A 13733-nucleotide genomic window follows, 5' to 3' on the forward strand; every position below is an offset into this window, starting at 1 on the left:
GTTGAGAATCGCGGCTGGCGGTGCGGATCGACCTTTCACTTCTCCCGGGCAGGTGATTTTGCCACTTCCGAAAGCACTTTTTAACTTCGACCCGGTCCGGAACGACTTTCTTGGCGGTGTTTGCAACTGGACACTTCGGCAGCACATGTTGGTGCTTTCATTTAGCACAAAGTACACTTTATTTCACCAACACTCTCGGGAACACCGTGAACTTTTCCGGTCCTCCGGTTACTTCTCCCGAAAACATAAAAAAACTTTGAAAATATAAACAAACTGTCACGAGAGCAGAGTTGACGTTTTGAATTGGGCTGCGTTTTGACAGTAGTTACGCGTCGCAAAGGATGACGGAAAAAGTCGCGTTTTCGAACACAAAAGTTTTCGAAATCGATGAAAATGTTTTCATTTTTGAAAACATTGTAAACGAAACCGAAAACAATCGATGTTATCGATTTTAAAACAATTTGTTGACGGTTTTTCCGACAGGATTTCTATCCGTGAGGGGGGAACATAACAAATTTGCAATGGTCTTATTATTATTATACTATTGTTTTTTCATGTTGATCCCGTCAAAATAATCTAAAATTTATTTTAATCAATTTCCAACCAATTTTCACTCCATTGGAAGCAATAAACATGTTTTCCAAAAAAGCTGCCACATCAATCGAAACTGTTCCAATATTCATAAATTGATTTAAACCACTTATCGACTTCACAAAGGATGATGAATTACGTCAACAAATTGAGTGGCGAATATTGAAAAGCTTCAGTTTAGCTGCGTTTGAATGCCCTGTATGTGAGCAAGTTTAAGTGTGTGTGCGTGTGTGTGCAGGTGAAGCCCCTCACCTACCTTCTGCACGTGATGGCTTTACCATGGTACAAGCCTTATCGAATGGTAATCTCCGGAATACGCCAAATCAAATCGATCAGCACAATAAAATTAATCCAGATTTCATGTTGATTGAGAGAGTCGACGCCAGCGCATGGCCGCTCCTATTCAAACATGCTTAAGACCTGGTGTGGTTTAGGGTGGTTCCTTGTTTCATTGTTTAGCAAAAAGTTCCAATGATATAAAACTCAAGTGAAGTAATAGTACTAGCGCTGTGGGCACATAATGAACGCAGGCATAATTTTCATATTTTATTAGATCCGAGTAACACGAAGTATATAAATATGACTGAAGTAAATTTTAAACTTAAATAAATTATCGATAAAAATGAATAGATTTACCACATATCTCTAATGAAAAGTAGGGCTGCCAGATTTCGGGCCATAGTAGTTTCCATAACTCATTGTAGTATATTGTATTAAAATGTAACAAAAATTACATTCAGAGGCTTTTTCCGGTGGGCTGAGCTCAAATCTTAAATATGAGCTTGATTGGACGTAACAGGATCTGACTTATTGCATTGAATATATGTTATATGTTTGGCCACTAAAGCGTTAACGCGTTAATGTTAAGATGACGTTAAGATATTTAACCCTCAGAATAATTTGATGACTTGTTGAATTTTATCAGTAATGGATAAAAAGTTTTAGTAGGTTTTTCTTTCTAAAAAAAGCACAAAGTGATTTGTTATGTTAATATTGCAACGATTTAAAAATAAATAAATTTAAGGTTTAAAGTTGCTGCTGAGCCATATAAATGACACACGTTAGTTCAACTGTATTACTGCCAAAGAGATACATAAGGAAAAGTGCAACAGAGAAGAGCATGGTTGCGTTCTGGCTCTCTGCTGCCAACAAGTTCTCTTAGTGCAGTGGATAAGAGTTAGTCTTATATCTAAAGAGCCCCGGCTCAACACTCGATGTACGCATATAGTTGTTATTGTTTATAAACAGGCTTTTATGAGCTAATAATTGAGCGAGTTTGTGGTCGTTTTTTTCAAAATATTTTCAATGACATATGTCAGACGATATGTTCTAATAAATTATTTAAAAAAATGGTGAAATACCCTAACATTCCTGCCTGAAAGCAGCTCAAAAGCTTCGTGAACAGGAAGGGGAAAAGAGTGAATAGCTTATTCAATCGAATCAAATGTATCATTTAAAATCTACATCACCGATAGCGACATTGCTAATTGAATGAGTTCATTAGCAAGCACAATAAGTCATCACTTTAGCTCTTCTTATGTGTGTCTATCCAATCCATCAATCTATCCATACTCGCACTCTCTCTCTCTCTCACACACACACACACACTTTAATTCACGTGTACATCGTTCACACTAAAGCCAAAGAGTGCATTAGTGTGTACGTAGGTTGTATGTATGCTTGTACTCGATACTCAAAAGGGCCAAAGAGAGGCGACAAGGTTTTGAGGCACGCCGAGTTCAAACACTGTTCGTTTCGTGAATTCAATTTCAATACGCGTTTGTTCTGTTGGTGACTGAGGACATCAGCAGCTGAGCTGAGAAGATGACGGGGACGGGGTGGAAAAGTGCCCCAGTTGAGCTGGGGATGACAGTGCAAGAGAGAGAGAGAGAGAGAGAGAGTGGAGCAGCAGAGAAAACTGTGAAAGAGAAGAGCAAACTCCAAAGTGGTTGTCGTCGTCAGATGGAAAGAGAAAATGCAATGGGGTGGTAGTGAAAGAGAGAGTGAGAAGGGACTTGGGGGGGGGGGGGGGATGAGAGAGAGAGACACAGAGTGGCTAAGCTGAGTATTTCCTTTTGCGAAATAATCCCACTGTCAATCAGCATTTTCTTTCCAACTGTTTCTTAATCACAAAAATCCAATCCAATTTAGGTCAGCTCACTCAAGCCATAATACATGAACATAACAAATAACATACAATACTTTGCTGATGTCGGAATAACGCAATGAGGTTGAATTTAGGACGAAGGCCTGAATTTAAATTATGAATGTTGAGTAAAGTTGATCAATCATTTAACTACATATCGCCGCTTGTGTGCTATCTTGTGACACGTCTGCTGTAAAAAGATAGGACGTGTCACGGTGTCACTGTAAAAAATACATATTTCAAAGAAATAGAAACACAAAATTTTCATCTGACACATTTGGTCCTTAATGAAAAATTACCTCGCTGGAATATTTCAGATTGAAAAGGATATTATATTTTTCAATAAATGACATGTCTATCCATTGTTTTTTTGTGAGTAACGAAATTAAGAGTGGTTAAAAACTATTTTTCAACCTTTTTTAAATAAAAATACGCATTTTTAAAGTTTAGTGTGGTATTTGCAATTATAATTCTTGTTTAAAGAAAGTTTATATTGAATTAAAACATTAATGGTATAAAGATAATGATCACTTCTCTAAATTTAAGATTTTCAAAGCAATGCCGTTAGGAAAACTGAAATCTGCTTAAATATAGTTTGTAACACAATCCGTTTAGAGCAGCAGCACCGGAGAATAAAGTCCCACTAGTGGTTTCAGAGTTGAAGAGTAAATAATCATCTTAAAAACAATAATGTTGTGTATTTTAGGATTAAAGGAAAAATAATATATTTTTAATGCTTTCATATACAGCAATTCCATTTGAAAAGAGTCTAACCGAAAAAAAAGTTCTCCGATCGAGCTCAAAATTTTTCTGGGGGTTTCTTGACCAAAATAATTAGACCTATATTTTTTGTTTGGCCATTAGGGTGACCTGCATCTTGCTAGGGTGGTTCGAAAAATGGCAATTTTCGTCATTTTTTGCAAAAGACACTTTTTTCCAAAAAAATCATATCTCCGCGTCATTTCATCCGATTTTAGCTGTCTTAGACGAAAAAAAATAGTAAGAAGTTTCAAAAATCTAGCTAAACTTTGAAAAAGTCGTATGAAAACTTAAAATGGCGTTTTGGCCGTGTGTGGACCAATGAGCATCTGTTTGAAAATATTTTTATTTATATAAGATTTTCGACGCGCCACGCGCAAAAAACATAGAAATGACGAAATTGGCAAAAAAAATCAACGTTTTTCACTAAAACTGCGATGACTTAAAAATTAAATTGATGACTTCTACATGTTAGCGTACTAAAATTTTCGTAATTAATATACGCAACTTTTGGTACCCTAACATGTATAGGTCATCGCTGATTTTTTTTAAGTTATCGTAGTTTTAGTGAAAAAAGTTATTTTTTTGCTGATTTCGTAATTTTCCTGTTGCGCGTGGCGCGTCGAAAAACTAAGTTTTTATTTTCGAAAAATCATAACTCGGAAACGTACGGTTCGACATCGCCAATTTTTGATAAATTATGTGAAATTTTCCGAGGAATTTGATAAAAATATTTTCAGACATAGGCTCTTTGGTCCAGACACGGTCAAAACGCCATTTTAAGTTTTCGTACGACTTTTTCAAAGTTTAGCTAGATTTTTGAAACTTCTTATTATTTTTCTCAAATAGCCAAACTAATCACCTATCTTTAGCGTCTAAGACAGCTAAAATCGGATGAAATGGCGCGGAGATTTGATATTTTGAAAAAAGTGTTTTTTTGCGAAAAGTGACGAAAATTGCCATTTTTCGAACCACCCTAATGGCCAAACAAAAAAATACGGGTCTAATTATTTTGGCCAAGGAACCCCCAGAAAAATTTTGAGCCCGATCGGAGAACTTTGTTTTTCGGTTTAGGCTTTTTTCAAATGGAATTGCTGTATACATATATATGTACATCTTAAATTATGATTTAATAATGATTGTTAAAAATTGTTTTCATGAGGTATACAAAAAAAGCCATTCTGAAACCGATCATATGTTGCTAAGGTATAAATTTGCTTGATTCGAGCGTAGTCAAATGAACTAGTAATTCGAACCATTTGTCACCTGAAACCCATCAATGAACGCAAGCTTCAGCTGAGCCGGCAGATAGTCGTTGATCAAGTAGTCCGTGGAAATGTCCACCAGACTTTCGATCTCGGCCTTGACGTCCAGTTCGCTCATGAGCCGCAGTTCGCGCGCCAGCTCACAGCCTGCTTTGCCAATGTAGGGTCGCTTGAGAAGCTCGTCGATCCGGGCTCGATCCCTGCCGTTGAGTGGAAGGGGCTTGAGTCCTAGCAGGGAATGTGGGACGGGCGGACTCGATCCAGCGGATGGCTGGAACCGCCAGGTACTGGGATTGGTGCGACAGGGCAAGCGAACCGAACTTGTAAACGCAGTAGATTTCGATGCCGAACGGATCGGCGTCAACGAGGGCGAACATGGGGATCCGGTAGGTGGTCCAGATTTTCTGGAGGAGAAGGCGCGTCCCAACGTCCGGATAGCCTTTGCTCTGAGGAAGGGGAGGTTAAGATGAGAACAAGTAAGGAGTTTTCCAAAAAATATACCGTGACCAGGAGTAGCTTTCGCGACATTCGGTCTAGTATCCGATCTTCCAGCAGTCTTCGAAATACGGTATCCTTCTCGACAATCAGAACCATCTCGGCATCGACAGAGATTTCCATCAACCCGAGCACATCGGCGGGGATTAGCGTGCCGAGACTGTTATGGCAATCGACCATTTCCTGATGCTTAGACCGGAACTTTAGCGGTCCAGCGACGAGCCCTTTGGATGACGAGAACACGTTCAACTCCCACAGGTTTGCTTCGAGCAGGAAGCAGACGTCTTGGAGACCTTTGTCAACGGTTCTTTGGCTATGGGTCAGCTGTGGATCACGATAGTAGAGTTCCCGCTTCGAGCAGGATGTTCGCAGCGTTAGTAGTTTGAAAATTTCCGACATGAGGAATATTATCAAAGGAACTGATGTCTACCATTTTTGTGATGGTACACAACTCGCCGGCTTTTGGTGGAGACTTTTTGAGTAAGACTGAAAAATAAGGGGAAATTAGAGCAGGAAACACGAAAAAATCTAACATTACATGTCGTTTTCCATGCGGCACAAGTCCCAGGTTGGTTTTGGCTTAACCTTCACTTCCAAGTTATTCTCCTGGAGTTCCATTTGGGTCAACCGTTTGAAAATTTGCAAAATTTTTGCAACCAGTTCTTTCTGCCGAACGGGAAGGTTAGCGATGGGTCCAGAGTTCAAGCGAGGGATAATCGAGGGTTGAAGGGATTGGTCAAGTCGTAGAGCTGGTGGAGGTGTTACGGAAGCTTGGGGATCTTCAACGGGGCTTGAGTTGGGTCTCAGACGATCTTGAGATTGCGTTGGTAAGAGATTACCAAAATCTTGAAGGTAAGGAGCATCGTCATGCTCCTTGCGACATGGACTGATATTGATGTTGACGAATTGTTCCACAACGATTTCTTTTTCAGTTGCATTCGAATCATTGTCATGGGCAGGGACATCTCGAAGAGATTTCATCGTTTCAACGCCTATGGGATCGGTTTCCGAATTCAAACAAAGATTTTTGTTCTCGATTGTGACTTCCATACGGGTTTCCTCAGTGTCTGCAATGGACGTGTAGAACTTTTCATGTAGATTTACTTTCTGCAGTAATGTATCCCAGTACTCGATACTAGTGTCGAACATACTACCAAAACTCGACTCAACTCCACCTTCTAAAGGTGTAATACTTCGCATTGATACGTCATCAAACGTATCTTCCATCATATCCCTTGTCGGCACGAAGGTGTGATCAAATCCAGAATCTTCAAAAGACCGGTTCAACGTTTGAGCAAGATCTTCATGGACATCGGGGAAAATGCTCTCCACAGATTCACGATCACTTTCGACATCAAAAATGCTCGCCACATCGCTAGTCGTGTCACTCTTAGATGAAAATTCAAAAAATGAACCCTCAGAGCTTGCCCTCTCAACGCTGCTGCTCCGACTACTGCAGCTAGGGCTCGAATCTTCAAACTTAAAACTGGACACTCGGGACGAGTTTGATGACGATGGTGAATCCAAAACAAAGAATGTCTCGTCTAGGTTTGAAGGCTGTCCAATCGTGAAGGGGGCGGGGGAATAATGGAATAATGATGTATTCATGGAAAGAAGGTGAGATGGACAAACGAGGTGAGGATTGATGAGTTTACTTACGTGATCATTCATGTTGTAATGGTGGCCGTGCTGTCCGTTGTAGTGGGGAACCGATAGCGACACGTCCAGATTGGACTCGTTGCGCTGGAAAGAAGAGAGAGGGTATTTTACGATTAGTCTCAAACGTGAACTTTTATCAGAAATACAGAACAATATGTTTTATCAAATAAATGAATTAAAAGTTGCTAACATAAGAAATTACGTTCATTCGATATGATGAAGAATAGAACTTTTTTTTTAAATAATGAATTGTGAAACGGGTCTGAGGATACCAAATATTTTACACAACTTTTTTCTCAGATTGGGCTGATTGTCCATTCTTTGCACCACTCACACCAACAAGTTGATATTCATTGTTCACAATACCTTTGACGTCACGCTCGCGTGCAAGTGGCGCGAAATTGAATAAACTTTGCTACGCGCCCGCGTGAGAGTTATTAATTGGGAAAATGTAATTAAAAATTATGCATTATCAGATTTATGTAAAATTATGGTAAACAGTTTAACGACAAAATGAGTGGAACGGCGAAATCCGCAAACAAAAAAGAATAAAAAGGACGACACACAAAAAAGTTTGATGGTTTTACGCTTGTCGCGAGAGTTGGCGACGTAATATCAACCACACAGTTGTAAGAAGTGAAGAATTGTGGTGCTAAAAGTTTCAAATTTTATAAATTAAGATGGTCGTCGTCACAGCGTCGCAATCGAGATGCAAGTGAGCCTGGGCGAATGATGGGAAGATTCGTGCTGTGTTGTGGAGGAGAGCCTATTAAGGCAGGAATAGAATTAAAATTAAAAACTTTTCTCATTTATTTTGTGATTTTCGTTTTAATTTTGCTTACGCCGTTGGCAATCTCTCATGTCATATGTGTGCTACGCAGCTTGCCGCCACTTCCTCGTGTACTGGCGTTCATTCTTGGCGTAAAGCACCGATGCAACGTAATCGTACATAATTTGACCATTCATTCAAAATTTGTCGCCAAAAGATTTGGTAAAGCAATAACTATTCAGTTGAAATACTTTCTCAAAAAAACATCTCAATTTGATAAAAACACAGAATTCCAATTTCAAAACTTTTCTCCCCAAGTGCATCCAATTTTCCAAATGACTGAACTGTAAGAAATCGAATTAAACAACTAAATTTGAATTTAAATTTCACTTCATTAAAATTTCTGTTTTGTGCCACTTGTGGGACTTTCGTGTGCCCTTTCACTGCTGCTTTTCCCCTCTTCCAAGTAGGCTTTGCCAAATTTGAGAACCCATACATGGGGCAGTAGCGTACTTTGGTTTTGCAGATTCCGGAAAGCAAGACCCGGTCCTGGGCTGGTGACTCTGGAAGGTAGATCTTGTCGTCATATCTGATGGAGTCTCGTCGTCTCGTTTCGGCTACTATTTCTGCTCGGCTCTGTGTGATGTGTCTTTTGCTATCTGTTCATGTATTCTAATTTAATTTTCTTTCTCTGTCTCGTCGTTGAGCAGTTTTGCATCATTTTTTGGAGCTCCGTCAGGACTCTTTGGTAGGTTTCCTGCAGGCCTTGGACCTCTGGGCTTAATTATTCATATTTTTGCATTGATATCAAAGAGATGAAGTTGAGCGAAAAACAAAATCATGTTAGGTGTTTGACTTGAAACGTAACTTTAAATCTCATAAATGTAAATGCACAAATGCCAAGTAGCCTTCTGTATTTTATAGATTCCTTAGATTGGAATAAAATTTAATAGAAAGATCAGTTTTTTAATATTGTGTTTTTATCAAAACCCGATTATTATATTTGGAATAATATTAAAATGGGATTTTAATAACATTTTGAAGTGTATTGTGGCCGGGAACCGTGGTGTAGGGATAAGCGTGATTGCCTCTCACCCTCGGTTCGATCCGGTGACATATTTTCGAGACGAGATTTGTCTGATCACCTTCCGTCGGACGGGGAAGTAAATGTTGGCCCTGGTCTAACCTAGAGGTTAGGTCGTTAGCTCAGTCCAGGTGTAGGAGTCCTGTCTCGGTGGAGTCGCTGGTAGGCAGTTGGACTAACAATCAGAAGGTCGTCAGTTCAAATCCCGAGGTGGATGGAGGCTTAGGTGTAAAAAGAGGTTTGCAATTGCCTCAACAATCAAACCTTCGGACACCTAGGTTCGAGTAGGAATCTCGCAATCGAGAACGCCAAGGCAATGCTGCAGAGCGAATAATATGGATTGAAAGTGAATTGTAATATCTTAAAGTAAAAAGAGAAAAATCAGTTATTCAGAAGATAATGATGTTAGCGAAAAGGAAGTAGAATTCATAAGAAGTACACTATCATATCAAGTGCATAGAAGGGAGCGAGAGAAAATTGCAATCGAGAAGAGTTTTCATTTAATTTCTTCCTTTACTTTGCTTGACGGACGGAACTACCTAACAGCATAGAACAGACTCTGACTGGCTGGATGGATGGCAAACATCACGAATGAATCAGTCGTTTCCCGAAGAGTTGAGTGCTGCTGAAGAATGAATGAATGGCAAACTGAATACAATTGGATGGACGAGGCGCAGAGACCTGATGAGAGGTCTTTGTTTGCTGATTATATTGCTATTATGCATTGATGTTATGATTGTTTGTTGTCCCTTGTTGCTGTTTCGCGAATTAAATTTAAGTTATCTTGTATTTCAAATTCTAAACTAAACATATCATTAAAATTTAAACTTCTCATTGAATCATGTATTGAGATTATTTTGTCCATAAAAAAATATTATGTTCGAGGAAAATCATGAAACAATGTAGCTGAGCTGATTCTTGGAAATTTTCTCGTTAGAAGTAGAACGTCAGTTCTTTGATTTTGGCTACATTGGCTCAGATTGAATTATGGAATCATGATTCAAACAAGTTAAAAAAATCCTGGCTTGTTGATTTTGCTGACACAAGTTCATAGTAATGCTAATGGCAGCTGCCAGCAGTTTTGGTAGAGCTGTCCTTGAAGCCGAAAACACAGATAGAGCACAACTTAGCAGCCCTGCCGTTCAGAGTGAAAGAGATGAATAGCTAATGATAAGAAATGAAAGTGGCAAAGAAAACCTAAACTCTAATAAATCATAAAGCAATAAATTTCAAAGTGAAACGAAAACTTTCAAACAGAAGGGAAAGAAAAAGAAGAATTAAGCTGAGAGAAGGCAAAAGAGACTTTCGCATTTTTACATAATTCTGCTGTTTTCAATAACTCAAACAAAAGATTTAACTCATTTTGCAGCACGAAAGCCCCTACTCCCCCTTTTCCAGTGGTCCTTCACCGCATGTAAAATCACAGGAAAATAAGGGGAACAAGGGGTAGTTGGAGTAAATACTTGCACGTATACGCAGTTTGATCGCAAGCCGTATGACGGATTGGCTGCCGTGAGCTGAATTGTGAACAAAACCAAGTTATTTTTGTCTCTTTCTATGTATGACGATGATTTATGGGATATCGTCTTCATGGCCTTTTAATCGCAAGGCAATGTTCCACATTTTGTTGTTTAATGTTGATCGCTCGATCTTTTTATTTTGTTGTTGTTTTGCTCTATTATTCTTTTTTTTCTTGTATTATTTTTTGTGAACAAGAGGAAGTGTAAAAAAAGGTTGTGATTTTCAATTATAGATAAAAAATTCACGATTGTATCCATGACGCGTATATATTCTACAAAAATATCAATATATTTTTGTTTTTGCTGAGCTTTTTGATTATCTGCAAGTTGATTGGATCAAGTCTCAAAAGTTGTTTGAATAAAACTTGATGAAGTTTCAACACTCTTATTGACACTTCCCTTATCAATTATGAAGTTCACAGTTTTCATATTCTATATGATCTGTTCAATACAGTGGTATTCTTATCTTATTTAACTGTAAACTTTAAATAACTTTTAATGTTCATTGCCTATTTGAAATTTATAAAATCATTTCAGCTCTTTCTCAGTTTTTAAACTTTACATTTCATACATCGTTTCCAATTTAAAATCCGTTCCATCTTTTTCCTGTTAAATTTCAATATCTCACTTTGTTTTCACACTGTTCTCTACATCAGCCATTTATGTTACTTTTCTGCATTTGTTGGACACGGCGTGCAATCGTTGGACCACGTTGGCCCGGTGGAATACAATTTAAAACGAATATAACAAGGTGGAAACAGGATTGTATGTTATTTTATTATCTAATACAATCTTCTGAGACAATATAAATGATATAGCAGTAAATATGATACGATATGTATGTTTGTTATATAAAGTCTAATGTAAACACACGAATAAGGCAAACGACTGGTTGGGATCACACAAATTTACAATTTTATTTATTAGCCGGGAATTCACTAAAATTTAAATATCTAGAGTTTTTTTGAAAAGGTCCTATAAACCAAATTTTCAATTTTTGCTTTTTGGGTGTTTTTACACCCAAAATTCAGAGTCGAGATAATCGTTCTCTCAAAATTTATTGAGGGCTTAGTGCCAAAATCGATAGAATAATGGTACCAACTCACACCATCATAACAAATGAGTTCATTCGTTAGTTGAATCAATAATTCTCCAACAAGTGTCATACATCGACTTCTGACTTCTCCTTGGTTACCAAGCTGTGGTGGCCGAGGCAGCTAATACATTGGATTGGTTTATCAAAGGTCTCTGGTTCGATTCCCGTTGTCGACACTTTTGGTTTTTTGTTTGACGGATGAACTTTTTTTGCAAATGAACCTCGAGAGAATAGTTCTATCGCCCATCTCGAGCTGTGTTCTCTGCGTCCGTGAATGGTACCACTATTCTCTCGACTCGAGACCATCATTCTCTCGGACTAGCGCTGCCAGTTTTGGGTGTAGCGCTGCCAGTTTTGGGTGTAGAACCGCCTTGAGTCAGGGGTATTCAAAAACACCCAAAAAGCAAAAAATGAAAATTTGGTTCATAGGACCTTTTCAAAAAAAAAAAAACTCCAGATATGTGGATAATTCTGCCGAAACTGAAGCGTTTACTAACTCCAACTTTAAACAATGTCAAGTTGTGAAATTGAAGAACCATTTGAAAAAGTTGGTCTTGAGTGCTATTCAGATAATTAACACTTATGTCGTTCCTATCTCATGTAGTTCAAAGAAAATTCTGTGTGCGGGGTAAAAAAATAAATTATTTGATAATCTTATTATTTAAGGTTTATTTTGTTCAAAAATGACTCGTGGAAATCACTCAACTGAGATAGTTATGCTAACCCAAAGTTGTTGCTATGGAAAATTGCGTATTAAGAAAAGTCACCTCCCCCCTCCAGTTTCTACAGCTCACTCGCTCTGCAGCGTAGGATTATGCAGAGCAAGATTAGCCTAATTAGTTTTGAAGATTACATCTTTTCCAATTCAGCACATTAAAACTTATAGCCAAGCGGCGGGGTGGAGAAATTCGGTCGGGAAGTGCTCCCCGAAAAGGGTATGAAGAGGATTAGATAGAAAGAGATAGCGAGGAAGAGCATCAGTGAGATAAGAAATTTATCGATTGGATAAATGCGATGCGTGCAAAATTAAACCCCATCCGTAATGATAATAGATTGCTTTCATTGATGCTCGGCGAAGCGTGCTTAATCAAGTAAATTTATTGAGAATTTTCTGAGGCGCTCGCTCTAGGCCGTTCTCGAACAGTGCGATTAGCTGTGTTTGTCTCAGCTAAATTGAGCATTGTGGTGGGAATGCTGACTGGAACTTTTGTGTAACTCAAAATTTAAGAAAACAGTCATTGACATAAACGATATCATTTAAAAAATAACAACAAGTGAGAGAAAAGATTTGAAATCGAAAAAAAGTATGTAACGTGTCTCTGAACGTAAATAAATAATTCAATAAAGCAGGCAATTGTTATCCTTCAAAGTATAAGTGTAATATAAGTGTGTTTAATCCAAATTAACAATAAGACTAACTACCATAAGTGCTGAGATAAAACAGTTTACCGGTGCAGGAAATTTAGTTCATAAATACCTGAAAGCAAGGACCCTTAAAAACATATGGTAATTATAATTTGTCACTTCCTGTCATTATATCGTGAACGTAGAGTTATACCATTTTATTGGTGCATTTCCTTATTTGTTTGATTCAACAAAACCACGCAACAAGCACTGCAAGTTGCAGTTATTTATCTCTACACCTGCGATTATCGTACATTTACAAGCGTGTATTCATCTGCATACGCCACTTTGAAACAGAAAAGAAAAAAAAATCACTAATGTTTGCTCATTCTAGTTTGTTGCACACTGCAACACTACACGGGCAGGGCGGGAAAAGATTAAGGGGAGGCTGCAACAATGACTTGCCGCTTGCAAACGCATTTGAACTGCACTTCGATTTAATTAAACAAAATAAACAACATAATTTAGAAAGTAAACATACCTCGCGGGGCACGAACGCATTCAAGCGGCGTTATCCACACGTGCACGTCTTTGTGAGTGTGTGAGGTGAGTAGGGGAAAAGTAGAGGAAATGCTATTTTTATCGCCGCAAACTACAATCGAAATCAGCTTTAAAACCGTTGAGAAAAGTAATGCACTGCCCTGCAAGGGAAGTTCTTTTGATGACAAAAATATGCAATAACAATTTCGAAAAAAAATCATTATAGAAAAATCTACAAAAATAAAATTAACTTCAAACAATCAAAATTATAAAGTCAAAATTTTTCAGAAAATTCAATAAGCCTGCCACGGATAATCGATTGAGTTTAATGCCATATTTAGTATTCCCGTGTTTTCCCATGCTCGGGAATGTAAACAGTCGGATTGAAAATATCTATTTTAACAAAAATGGACAATAATAATGAAAAAATGAATAAATATGGATAATTCTAATGTATATAACAGC

At 38.1% G+C, this 13733-nt stretch overlaps 2 protein-coding genes across 7 annotated transcripts in view; both read right to left on the reverse strand.

Annotated features, from left to right (window-relative positions):
• The window catches only part of LOC6034452 (TOX high mobility group box family member 3), a 92445-nt gene that overhangs the window by 50446 nt on the left and 28266 nt on the right, over positions 1 to 13733 (reverse strand). For all 6 annotated transcript variants that reach the window (XM_038255128.1, XM_038255067.1, XM_038254963.1 and 3 more), the window contains one exon: positions 6916 to 6999. In XM_038255128.1, the coding sequence (XP_038111056.1) occupies positions 6916 to 6999 (84 nt within the window). The remainder of the gene's footprint in view (positions 1 to 6915; positions 7000 to 13733) is intronic.
• LOC6034453 (meiotic recombination protein SPO11) lies at positions 4690 to 6553 on the reverse strand. Its single transcript, XM_001844715.2, is given in 5 exon segments — positions 4690 to 4997; positions 4999 to 5207; positions 5263 to 5672; positions 5675 to 5742; positions 5795 to 6553. Coding segments are annotated over 5 exon segments (1638 nt in total). The 5' UTR covers positions 6487 to 6553; the 3' UTR covers positions 4690 to 4738.

This window comes from Culex quinquefasciatus, chromosome 1 (genome assembly GCF_015732765.1).
Source record: "Culex quinquefasciatus strain JHB chromosome 1, VPISU_Cqui_1.0_pri_paternal, whole genome shotgun sequence".
Taxonomy (NCBI): Eukaryota; Metazoa; Arthropoda; class Insecta; order Diptera; family Culicidae; genus Culex; species Culex quinquefasciatus.